Below are 13,021 nucleotides of genomic sequence, written 5' to 3'. Positions count from 1 at the left end.
AGAGTTCTTCGAGTTTAAAAATAGACACTAACAACATGAAAACATGTAAAAGCATTAAAAGTCACAGTAAAAAATAAAATAAATTCAAATTCAGAATATTCTTATATTCTGATGTTAGCATGTAAACTCTGATGTAAAAGTTAAGAGACACAATTTAAAATTAGGGCACCTGGGTAGCTCCATTTAGTGTCTGCCTTTGGCTCAGGTCATGATCTCAGGGTCCTGGGATCAGCAGGTAGCTTGCTTTCCCTGTCTCTCTGCCCCTTCTCCCTGCTCATGCTCTCACTCTCTCTCTCAAAAAAAAAAAAAAAATCTTTAAAAGAAAAGTATTAAAATTAACTAAATACAAAAATATGTTAATACACCATATACAATGATGGAAATTTTAGCATCAATTACACAAAATGTGGGAGAAGCTGAAATTAAAGTGTAGAATATTTGTATAAGTCAAAGTTAGGTTGTTATCAGCTTAAAGTAGACTGTTCTATCTATAAAATATTTTATGTAAGCTTCATGATAACCACAAATAAAAAAAAAAAAACCTGTAGTAAACACCCTAAAGAGAAAGAGAAAGTAATCAAAGCATTAACGTATTTTTAAAAAAATTAAATCATAAAGGAGGACAGCAAGAGAAGAAAAACAGAACAAAGAAACCACCAGAATATAATGAACACAAAGGCAATAGTAAATCCTTTCTAATCCATAATTACTTTAAATATAAATTAATTAAATTTTTATTTAAAAACAATAGGAAATTATAGGGTGCCTGGGTGTCTCAGTGGGTTAAAGCCTCTGCTTTCATTTCAGGGCATGATCTCAGGGTCCTGGGATCCAGCCCCGCATCAGGCTCTCTGCTCACCAGGGTGCCTGCTTCCCTTCCTCTCTCTTTCTGCCTGCCTCTCTGCCTACTTGTGATCTCTGTCTGTCAAATTAATAGGTAAAATCTTAAAAACAAACAAACAAACAAACAAAAAGGAAATTATATACTGCCTACAGTGATTTTCTTTACTTTTAAGAACACACATAGGCTTGGGGTGCCTGGGTGGCTCAGTGGGTTAAAGCCTCTGCTTTTGTCTCAGGTCATGATCCCAGGGTTCTGGGATCAAGCCCCTCATCAGGCTCTCTGCTCAGCAGGGAGCCTGCTTCCTCCTCTCTCTCTCTACCTGCCTCTCTGCCTACTTGTGATACTCTCTGTCAAATAAATAAATACAATTAAAAAAAAAAAAAAGAATGCACATAGGCTGAATGTGGAGGAATGGAAAAGAGATTTTCCATGCAAATGGTAACCAAAAGACAGTAATGTGGCTATATTTATATCAGAGAAAATACACTTTAAGCAAAAATTGTCAAAAAAGACAAGAAGGTCACTATATAATAATTAAAGAGTCAATTCATCAAGAGGATATAAAGATTGTAATAGACACATGCCTGAATTTCAAACATCTGAATATATAAAAGAAATGTTAACAAAACTGAAGGGGGAAATAGACAGTGATACAGCAATAGGAAGGAAACAAGGAAAATTTTTAGTGGTGGAGAGTAGAACTTAGTGAGAACTCCTAGTTTTATGCATTTTAATTGTTTGAATTTTACAAAATTTTATTTACTTGTTTTACTTTAAAATGAAAATTAATACTAAACTATTAAATGTAAAAGCACAATAACATGTAAAGTCCATAGATGTTAACCTCTAGAATTGCAAGTTTATTATAAATTTTTATTTTATTGTTCATTTTAAATAATTTTTGCATCTATTTTATTTTATTTTGGAAAATGTGTTTAGTTAAAAATGAAATACAAATGATTGGTTGCTAAAGTAAAATTTGGAAAAGGGGATTAAGATGAAAAATTGAAGTGGCCAGGTCAATCGATGATAATTTTATTATAATATTTTGTATAGAAATTAAAGTGTAGGTGTAGAAGAAGTGGTGATAACAAATGTTTACAAAATAGCTAAATGAGATATTTTTGAGAAATTCAAACTTCACAAAATGTACCTTTCTCTGAATAAAATGGCCATAATTTATTGTATCCTATTTATTAAAAATGATTAGAGCAAGGCAAGGTACTTATCAAAAACTGTCAATATATAGAGGTCATAAATATACTATCATGCAGGATCATGTAGGTAGTAATTTTGTCATTGATTATTATGATGTCAAAACTTTCACTACTTTTTCTAGCATTTCTCATATAGTGTTAAACAGAAAAATAGTGATTTTATTCTTTTGAATATATACATAAGATATAAAAATTAATATAATTTATAGTAATTATATGACTTTTTTGTTTGTTTGTTTGTTTCAGATATGTAATAATTTGGGTAATTGTCATTGCTTTCCTGGCTATAGGCCTCCACATTGTGAATTCCAGATTGGCTCACCAGGGGGAAGTATTGATGATGGAAATGTTCAGAAATCTGGTGAGTAGAAATTAAACTTTTAAAACAAAATATATGCTCTTTTATGAAATACTTAAAGAACTATAATGCTGAGTCAAATCTTTCATGATCACCTGAGTAACATTTTTTATTAACATATAATGTATTATTTGTTTCAGGAGTACAGGTCTGTGATTCATCAGTTTTACACAATTCACAGCATTCACCATAGCACATACCCTCCCCACTGTCCATCACCCAGCCACTCCATCCCTCCCACCCTCTTCCCCTCCAGCAACCCTCAGTTTGTTTCCTGAGATTAAGAGTTCTTATGGTTTGTCTGCCTCTCTGGTTTCATCTTGTTTTGTTTTTCCCTTCCCTCCCCTACGATCCTCTGTCTTGTTTCTCAAATTCCTTATATCAAGGAGATCATATGATAATTGTCCTTCTCTGATGTATTTCGCTCAACATAATATCCTCTAGTTTCATCCACATTGTTGCAAATGGCAAGATTTCCTTTTTAATGGTTGAATAGTATTCCATCACATGTATGTGTGTGTGTGTGTGTGTGTGTGTGTTTATAATATCCTTATCCATTTATCAGTTGATGGACATCTAGGCTCTTTCCATAGTTTGGCTATTGTGGACATAGCTGCTATAAACATTGGGGTGTACATGCCCCTTCGGATCACTGCATTTGTATCTTTAGTGTAAATACCCAGCAGTATGATTGCTATGTCATAGGGTAGCTTTATTTTCAACTTTTTGAGGAACTCCTGTACTTTTTTCCAGAGTGGCTACACCAGTTTGCATTCCCAAAAACAGTGTAGGAGGGTTTCCCCTTCTCCACATACTCACCCACACCTGTCATTTCCTGACTGGTAAATTTTAGCCATTCTGACTGGTGTGGGGTGGTATCTCTCTGTGGTTTGGATTTGTATTTCCTTGATGCCAAGTGACATTGAACACATTTTCTTGTGTCTGTTGTCCATTTGGATATCTTCTTTGCCAAAATGTCTGTTCCTGTCTTCTGTGCATTTCTTCATTAGATTATTTGTTCTTTTGGTGTTGAGTTTGATAAGTTTTTTATAGATTTTGGATACTAATCCTTTTATCTAATATGGCATTTGCAAATATATCCTCCCATTCTTTTGGTTGTCTTTCGGGGTTTTTTTATTGTTTCCTTTGCTGTGCAAAAGCTTTTGATCTTGATGAAGTCCCAATAGTTCATTCTTGCCTTTGGAGATGTTTCTAAGGAGAAGTTGCTGTGGCTGAAAGTCAAAGAGGTAGCTGCATGTATTCTCCTCAAGGATTTTAATGGATTCCTGTCTCACATTGAGGTCTTTCATCCATTTTGAGTCTATTTTTGTGTGTGGTTTAAGGAAATGGTCCAGTTTCATTCTTCTGCATGTGGCTGTCCAATTTTCCCAACACTGTTTGTTGAAGAGACTGTCTTTTTTCCATTGGACATTCTTTCCTGTTTTGTCGAAGATTAGTTGACCATAGAGTTGAGGGTTGAGGGTCCATTTCTGGGCTCTCTAGTCTGTTCCATTGATCTTTGGGTCTGTTTTGTGCCAGTACCATACTGTCTGGATGATTATAGCTTTGTAACAGAGCTAGAAGTCTGGAATTGTGATGCCACCAACTTTGGTTTTCTTTTTCAACATTTCTTTAGCTATTTGGGGTCTTTTCTGGTTCCTTATAAATTTTAGGATAATTTGTTCAATTTCTTTGAAAAACGTTGATGGTATTTTGATAGGGATTCCATTAAATATGTAGATTGTTCTAGGTAGCATAGACACTTTCACAATATTTGTTCTTCCAATCCATGAGCATGGAACATTTTTCCATTTCTTTGTGTCTTCCTCAATTTCTTTCATGAGTACTTTATAGTTTTCTGAGTACAGATTCTTTGCCTTTGTTTTGGGTGCATTATAAATGGAATCAACTCCTTAATTTTTCTTTCTTCTGTCTTGCATAGAAATGCAACTGGTTTCTGTGCATTGATTTTATATCCTGACCCTTTACTGAATTCCTTTATGAGTTCTAGCAGTTTTGGGGTGGAATCTTTTGGGTTTTCCACATAAAGTATCATATCACCTGCAAGGAGTGAGAGTTTGACTTCTTCTTTGCTGATTTAGATGCCTTTTATTTCTTTTTGTTGTCTGATTGCTGATGCTAGGACCTCTGGTACTATGTTAAATAGCAGTGGTGATAATGGACATCCCTGCCATGTTCCTGACCTTAGGGGGAAAGCTGTCAGTTTTTCCCCCTTGAGAACGATATTTGCCGTGGGTTTTTCTTAGACAGCTTTTAAGATATCGAGGTATATACCCTCTATCCTTACACTGTGAAAAATTTTGATCAAGAAAGGTTGCTGTGCTTTGTCAAATGGTTTTTCAGTATCTATTGAAAGTATCATATGGTTCTTGCTTTTTCTTTTATTAATATATTGTACCACATTGATTGACTTGCGGATGTTGAACCAACTTTGCAGCATGGAAATAAATCCCATCTGGTTGTGGTGAATAATCCTTTTAGTGCACTGTTGGATCCTATTAGCTAGTATTTTGGTGAGAATTTTTGCATCCTTGTTCATCAGGGATATTGGTCTGTAATTCTCCTTTTTGATGGGGTCTTTGTCTGGTTTGGGGATCAAGTAATGCTGGCTTCATAAAATGAGTTTGGAAATTTTTCTTCCATTTTTATTTTTTGGAACAGGAGAATAGGTATTAATTCTTCTTTAAATGTTTGGTAGAATGCCCCTGGGAAGCCGTCTGAACTTGGGCTCTTGTTTTTTGGGATATTTTTGACGACTGCTTCAATCTCCTTACTGGTTATGGGTCTGTTCAGTTTTTCTATTTCTTTCTAGTTCAGTTTGGTAGATTATACATCTCTAGTAATGCATACATTTCTTCTAGATTGTCAAATTTGTTGGCATATAGTTTCTCATAATATGTTTTTATTTCTTTGGTGTAGGTTGTGATCCCTCCTCTTTCATTCATGATTTTGTTAATTTGGGTCCTTTCTCTTTTCTTTTGGTTAAGTCTGGCCAGGGGCTTATCAATCTTATTAATTCTTTCAAAGAACCAGCTCCTAGTTTCATTGATCTGTCATGATCACCTGAGAAATTAAAAGAGTTATCTTGAATAGTGGCTTTAATTAAATTAGTGTTACACAATGTTTGTGATGAGATTTTCTCAGATACTTAGTTTTCCTCAACTTAGTTAAATAAGTTAGAAGACAGTCTTCAGGTGTTATAAGTCTCAAAGCAAGAAATAAGATAATGAACTTAATTAATAAATATTATATGTGCCTTGATTTCTCCACCAATAAACTATTCCTCTTCTCTCTCTTCTTGGGCCTCCATATCCTTGATACACAACAATATTTAAGTTAGGCCAGTTAAAAACCCTACAAAGGCCTCTAAGTGCACAGGGAAAGGAAAAGTCTCATGTCTCTGACTTTAAATCAAAAGCTGCAAATGATTAAGCTTAGTAAAGAAAGAACACTGAAAGCCAAGATAGGCCAAAAGCTAAGCTTCTTGCACCAGTTAGGCAAGTTGAGGATGCAAAGTTTTTGAGGAAAGTTAAAAATGCTAGTCCATTAACATACAAATAATTAAAAAAAGCAAAAGAACCTTACTGCTAATATGGAGAAAGTTTTAGTGGTCTGAATAGAAGAACAAACAACCATTCCTTTAAGCCAAAACCCAATACAGAGCAAGGCCCTAGTTCTTTTCCTTTATTCTAATGCCAAGAGATGTGAGGAAGCTGAAGAAAAAAAGTTTGAAAGTAGCAGAGGTTGGTTCATGATATTTAAGGAAAGAAACCATCTCCATCGCATAAAAGTGCAAAGTGAAGCAGCAAGTGCTGATGTATAAACTGCAGCAAGTTAGCTAAAATATCTAGCTAAGACAACTAATGAATGACTACACTAAACAACCTATTTTCAATGTAGACAAAGCATTGGAAGAAAATGCTGTTTATGAATTTCATAGCTGGAGAGGAAAAGTCAATGCCTGGCTTCAAAACTTCAAAGGGAAGGCTGAATCTTCCTGTTAGGGACTTATGCAGCTGGTGGCTTAGTTGAAGTCAATGCTCATTTACCATTCTGAAAATCCAAAAGCCTTAAGAATTAAGCTAAATCTACTCTTTAAATGGAACAGAAAAGCTTGGGTGACAGCACATATGTTTATAACATACTTTACTGAATATTTTATACCCACTGTTGATGACTGCTACTGAGAAAAATAGAAGTTTTTCAAAATATCATTGTTCATTGACAATGCACCTAGTCCTGTAAGAACTCTGATGGAGATTTACAATGAGATTAATGTTGTTTTCATGCCTGCTAACAAAGCATTCATCCTAAAGCCCATAGATGAAAGAGTAATTTTAATTTTCAAGTCCTATTACTTAGGAAATACGTTTCATAAATCTATGGCAGCCATAGGTAGTGATTCCTCTGATAGAGCTGGCCAATGGAAATTTAATACCTTCTGGAAAGGATTCATCATTTTAAATGCAATTAAGAGCACTTGTGATTCATAGGAAGAGGTCAAAATATCAACATTAACAAGAGTTTGAAACAAGTTGATTCCAACACTTACTGATGACTTTGAGTTATTCAAGACTGGTGGAGGAAGTAACTGCAGACATGGTTAAATAGCAAGAAAATTAGATTAGAAGTGATACCTGAAGATATGACTGAATCACTGCAATCTCATGATAAAACTAACATCAGGAGTTGCTTCTTAGGATGAGCAAAGAAAATAGTTTCTTGAGAAAGAATCTACTCCTGGTGAAGGTACTGTGAAGATTGTTGAAATGACAGCAAAAGATTTAGAATATTACATAAACTTGGTTTTTAGCAGGGTTTCAATTTTAAAAGAGGGTACTTTTTTATATTACTATAGCTAAAAAATGCTATCGAACAGCATCACATGCTACAAAGAAATCATTCATGAAAGGAAAAGTCAATCAATGTAACAAATTTCATTGTTGTCATATTTTAACAAAATGCCACAGCCATCCCAGCCTTCAGCAGCCACCACCCTGAACAGTGCGCAGTCATCAACACTGAGACAAAATTCTCCTCTGCAAAAATATTATGGGACACCAGGGTGGCTCAGTCAGTTGGGTAGCTACCTTTGGCTTGGGTAGTGATCCCTGCATCCTGGGATTGGGTCCCCTGTTAGGCTTCTTGCCTGGCAGGGAGCCTGCTTCTCCCTCTGCCTCTGCCTGCCACTCTGCCTGCCTGTGCTCTCTCTCTCTCTCTGACAGATAAATAAATAAAATCTTTAAAAATATATTATGACTCACTAAAAGTCCAAATAATATTTAACATCTTTTAGCAGCAGTGTGTTTTTACATTAAGGTATTCACAGTGTTTTTGTAATGATAATGTACACTTAATAGACTACAATATACTGAAAACATAACTTTTATATACACAGGGAAAATAGAAGACTAAGTTAACTTGCTTTTTTGTGTTATTTGCTTTATTGTGTTGGTATGGAACTGAACCTGCAATATCTTTTGCCTGTATTGTAATTCCAGAGTAAATACTAGGAAAACAATTCAAAATTTTTAGGAAAAAAATTAAAGAATTAAAATTGTACAAGGTATTCCTTTCCACCAATTAATAAGATGAAGTCTGAATAGAGGAAAAAGAACATTAGGTAAATAGAATAGTTAAATGTATATATAAATCCAATAATGATACTTTAACTAAATATCTATCAAGTAAACATTCAATTTAACAGCAATTGCTCAGGCTTTCCAGGATAGTGATATAGGAATATTCAGAACTTAACTCACCTTCCCCCAAGGATACATCAAGTCTACAGTTACAGATAGATCATTTCCTCTGAAAAAGATCTGAAAACTAAAGAACTCTCCACAACAAAGAATAAAAGACCACACTGAGGACTAAACATGGTCTTGCAAACACACACATAAACGCACACACACACACACACATGCACACACACACACAACTTGTGCAGAGTTACCCAATAGAGAGGGATCTCATAAGACAGGCACTTCTCCCAGAGGAAGGAAGTGTTAATGCCCCATGTAGCCCCTGGGATCTACACACAGAGATGAGTTCTCAAAAGACTTGGCTTGGGGAAAAAATCAGTGGGAGTGACATCTGGGAATCCCAAAATGCTATAGGAAACAGATTCTGCTTTTGGGGAGCTCATGAGTGGTCTCACTGAAAGACCTGGTTAAACAAACAAACAAACAAACAAACAAAAAACAGCTCAGTTTGCAAGGCACTTAGCTTATTTAAGACTTTTCTTGGCTTTCTGGGGACATTACCTCAAGAGCAGGGAACAGCTGAGACATTCAACAAAGACAGAAGCATTAGTAGATACCAGTATTGCATTCTCCACATAGCCTGTTAATACGGGCTGGTGAGTTCAGATGCAGCACCCTTCAGCCATCTTGCTGGGTTGGACAGGAGTGGCAGGCATGGCACCTTTGAGTCCTAAAAGTATTAGTGGTTGCAGTGTTCCCCCACTCTCTGGCTCTGATAGGCAAAACCAACAGTTGAGAGTTCTTCCATTCCCTAGCATAAATCTGCAAGAATAGGCAATTGTGACATTTTCCTAATCCCTGGCTGGGGCTAAAAAGTGTGATCATGATCATCATTCTCCTATTCCCAGACTAAACACAACACATACACAAATGAGGCACTCTTCTGCTGCATTGCTGAAGCCCATGGGCTTGTGTAATCAAAACATTTTCTTGATGCTTTTCTGAAGCTGGTAAGAATGTTCCACCTCATACACTCTCCAGCTGTGTTGCTAAAGTGAGAGGGTACACATCCACACAGGAGACACCACTTGATCTCCTAGCCTAGTGGCCAAAAGTGCTGGCATTCCAGAACTTCATGGGACTATAACAATCAGAAAGCATTTTTGGCAGACCACCATCAGAGTGGATAAACAGTGCATAACAGTGCATAAACAGCAGACTGAAACACAACCCCAGTCTTCCTATGAAGAGGCCTATTTATTTAGTCTGGAGGTTAGGCCAGAGGCTTAACAAGTTTCCTACAAATGTAGAGGCTACATTTTTAAAAATATATTCTTTAAAAATATTTTTAAAAGACAATCCTTTAACTATACTAACTCAAGAAAAGAGAAATAAATTTAAAAAATCAGAAATGGAACAGGAGACATTACAACAGATACCACAGAGTAACAAAATTTAATTAATTAAATTTAATTTATTTGCATGTGGTTATCCAGTTTTCCCCTACATGATGTGTTGAGGAGACTATCCTTTCCTCGTTGAGTATTCTGGGTCTCTTGTCAAATATTACTTGACCATAAGTGCATGGGTTTATTTCTGGGCTCTCAATTCTGCTCCATTTTTCTACATATCTATTTTTATGCCAGTACTAAACTGTTTTGAGTACTAAACTGTTTGATTAGCTTTGTAGTATAGTTTGAAATCAGAAAGTGTGATACCTTCAGCTTTTGGTTCTTTTTCTGGATCACTTTGGCTCTTCAGGGTCTTCTGTGACTCCATACAAACTTTAGAATTGCTTTTTTCTATTTTTATGGAATATTTTTGAGGGATTCCATTGAACCGATGGATGACTGAGTCATATTGAAATTTTAACAATATTAATTCTTTTAATCCATGAACATGGGGTACATCACCATTTGTTCATGTCTTCAGTTTCTTTCATCAAAGTTTTATCATTTTCAGTGTACAGATCTTTCACCTCATTGGTTAAATTTATTCTTAAATATTTTCATTTTTTTGATGCTATTGTGAATGGAATGTTTTTGTTTTTGTTTTTGTTGTTTTTTCTCTCAGACATTCTGTTATACATATAAGAAACACAACTGTTTTCTGGGTATTGATTTGGTATCTTGCAACTTCATTGAATTTATTAGGTAGATACAATTTTTTGATACTGTCTTTAGTATTTTCTATATATAGGATCATATCTGCAAAGATCATTTTTCTTTTTCATTACTGATTTGGGTACTATTTATATCTTTATCTTACCTGATTACTATAAATGGAATTCCAGTACTATGTTGAACAAGAGTGGCACCCTTGTCTTATTTTTCATCTCATATGAAAATCTTTCTTACCATTGAGTATATTAGCTGTGGACTTTAAATGGCCTTTATTAAGATGGGGTATCATAGTAAATTTGTTGAGACTTTTTATCAGGAAAAGATACTATATTTTGTCAAGTGCTTTTTGTGCATTTATTGAGATGATCATATGATTCATATCTTTTTATCTCTCATTAAATTTATGTGGTGTTTTGCACTTATTTATTTATATATGTTGAATCTTCTCAGAGATAAATCTTACTTTCTCATGATGAATTATCTTTTTAATGTGTTTTTGAATTTTATTTGGTAATATTTTGTTAAGAATTTTTGCATCTATATTTATTACAGATACTTGTCTGTAATTTTCTTTTTTTGTGATATAAGGTAATGCTGCTCTTGCAGAATGAGTTTGAAAGTTTCTTTTCAAATTTTGGAAACATTTGAGAAAGATTGCTGTTAATCTTTCTTTAAATATTTGCTAGCATTCGCCAAAACAATCTGGTTTGAGAATTTTCTGTTTCGAGAGACTTTGTTGGTCTGTTCAGATTTTCTATTTTTCATGTTTCAGTCTTCATAGATTATGTGATTACAGGAATTTATCCATTTTATCTAGATTATCCCGTTTGTTTGGCTATAATTATCATAGTAGTGTCTTTTTTTTTAATATTTTATTTATTTATTTGACAGAGAGAGATCACAAGTTGGCAGAGAGGCAGGCAGAGAGAGAGGAAGAAGCAGGCTTCCCGCTGAGCAGAGAGCCTGATGTGGGGCTCCATCCCAGGACTCTGGGATCTTGACCTGAGTCGAAGGCAGAGGCTTTAACCCATGGAGACACCCAGGGGCCCCTTCATAGTAGTTTCTCATGATTCTTTGCATTTTTGTGGTATCTGCTATAATGTCTCCTCTTTCATTTCTGATCTTATTTGATTTCTTTCTCTTTTCTTGAGTCAGTATAATTAAAGATTTATCTTTTTCTTTTCTTTTTTTTTTAAGATTTTATTTATGTATTTGACAGACAGAGATCACTAGTAGGCAGAGAGGCAGGCAGAGAGAGAGAGGGAAGCAGACTCCCTGCTGAGCAGAGAGCCTGATGTGGGGCTCGATCCCAGGACCCTGAGATCATGACCTGAGCTGAGGCAGAGGATTAACCCACTGAGCCACCCAGGCACCCCAAAGATTTATCTTTTTCAATATTTTTAAAAAGTCAAGTCTTAGCTTCATTGACTTTTTCTGTTGTTTTTTTAGTTTCTATTTCATTTACTTCTGCTATGATGTTGGTTATTTCTTTCCTTCTACTAACTTTGAGCTTAGTTGTTTGTTTGGTTTTTTTCTCCTAGTTCCATGAGGTATAAAATTAGGTAGTTATTTCCATATTTCATTCCTTTAACTTCTAGTTTCATACTATTGTGATTGGAAAAGATACTTGGTATGATTAAGGAACCTTTGTACACTGTGGGTGGGAATGTAAAATGGTACAGCCAGTGTGGGAAACATTATGGAAGTTCCTCAAAATTTTAAAAATAGGAGTACAAAAGGAGCCAATAATTCCATTATTGGATATTTACCCAAATAAATTGAAAATGATAATTCAAAAAAAGTATGCCTCCCTATGTTTATTTCAGCATTATTTACAATAGCCAAAATAATGGAAGACACTTAAATGTGCATCTATAAACACATGTGGTATACATATACAATAGAATATTACTCAGCCATAAAAAAGAATGAAATCTTGCCATTTGCAATATCATGGGTAGAGCTACAGAATATTATGCTAAGTAAAATGTCTGTCAGAGAAATACAAATACCATATGATTTCACTCATATGTGAAATTTAAGAAACAAAACCATTGAGGGCACCTGGGTGGCTCAGTGGGTTAAGCTTCTGCCTTCAGCTCAGGTCATGACCTCAGGGTCCTGGGATCGAGGCTAGAATCAGGCTTTCTGCTCAGCAGGGAGCCTGCTTCCCCCCACTCTGTCTGCCTGTCTCTATGCCTACTTGTGATCTCTCTCTGTCAAATAAATGAATAAAATCTTTAAAAAAAAAGAAAAGAAAAGAAACCAATGAGTAAAGGATTTAGGGGAAGAGAGGAGGAGGCAAACCAAGAAACAGACTCTTAACTATCAAGAAAAATCTGATGTTCACCAGAGGGAAGGGGGAAGAGTAAAATAGGTGATGGGGATTAAGAAGTGAGTGTACTTGCTAAGAAGAGCATTGGATATTGTATGGAAGTGCTAAATCACTATATTGTACATATGAAACTAATATTACACTGTATGTTAACTAACTGGAATTTAAATAAAAACTTAAAAAAGACAAATGGATAAGGATGATTTTATTCTTCTTAAACTTGCTAAAACATGTTTTGTGACCTATCATGTGGTCTACCCTAGAGAATATGTGCATAGAATATGTATTCTGCTGCTTTTGGATGGAAGAAGTTTCTGTATGTGTCTGTTAGTTCCATTAAGTCTACAGTATGATTCAGTCAGTTTCCTTGTTGATTATCTGAATATCTACTTATGCCAAAAGAAGATTATTGTGGTCC

The 13,021-nt window shown here is 35.1% G+C and overlaps 1 protein-coding gene across 1 annotated transcript in view; it reads left to right on the top strand.

Moving 5' to 3' along the window:
- Positions 1–13,021, top strand: part of ADAM18 (ADAM metallopeptidase domain 18) — a 186,232-nt gene that overhangs the window by 147,962 nt on the left and 25,249 nt on the right. The window contains exon 18 of the mRNA XM_032838071.1: positions 2,308–2,422. Within this exon, the coding sequence (XP_032693962.1) occupies positions 2,308–2,422 (115 nt within the window). The remainder of the gene's footprint in view (positions 1–2,307; positions 2,423–13,021) is intronic.

Source organism: Lontra canadensis, unplaced genomic scaffold (assembly GCF_010015895.1).
Source record: "Lontra canadensis isolate GAN:19392208 unplaced genomic scaffold, GSC_riverotter_1.0 scaffold101, whole genome shotgun sequence".
Taxonomy (NCBI): Eukaryota; Metazoa; Chordata; class Mammalia; order Carnivora; family Mustelidae; genus Lontra; species Lontra canadensis.
Note: the sequence above shows the minus strand (reverse complement) of the source record. Positions and strands in the feature narration are given on the sequence as shown.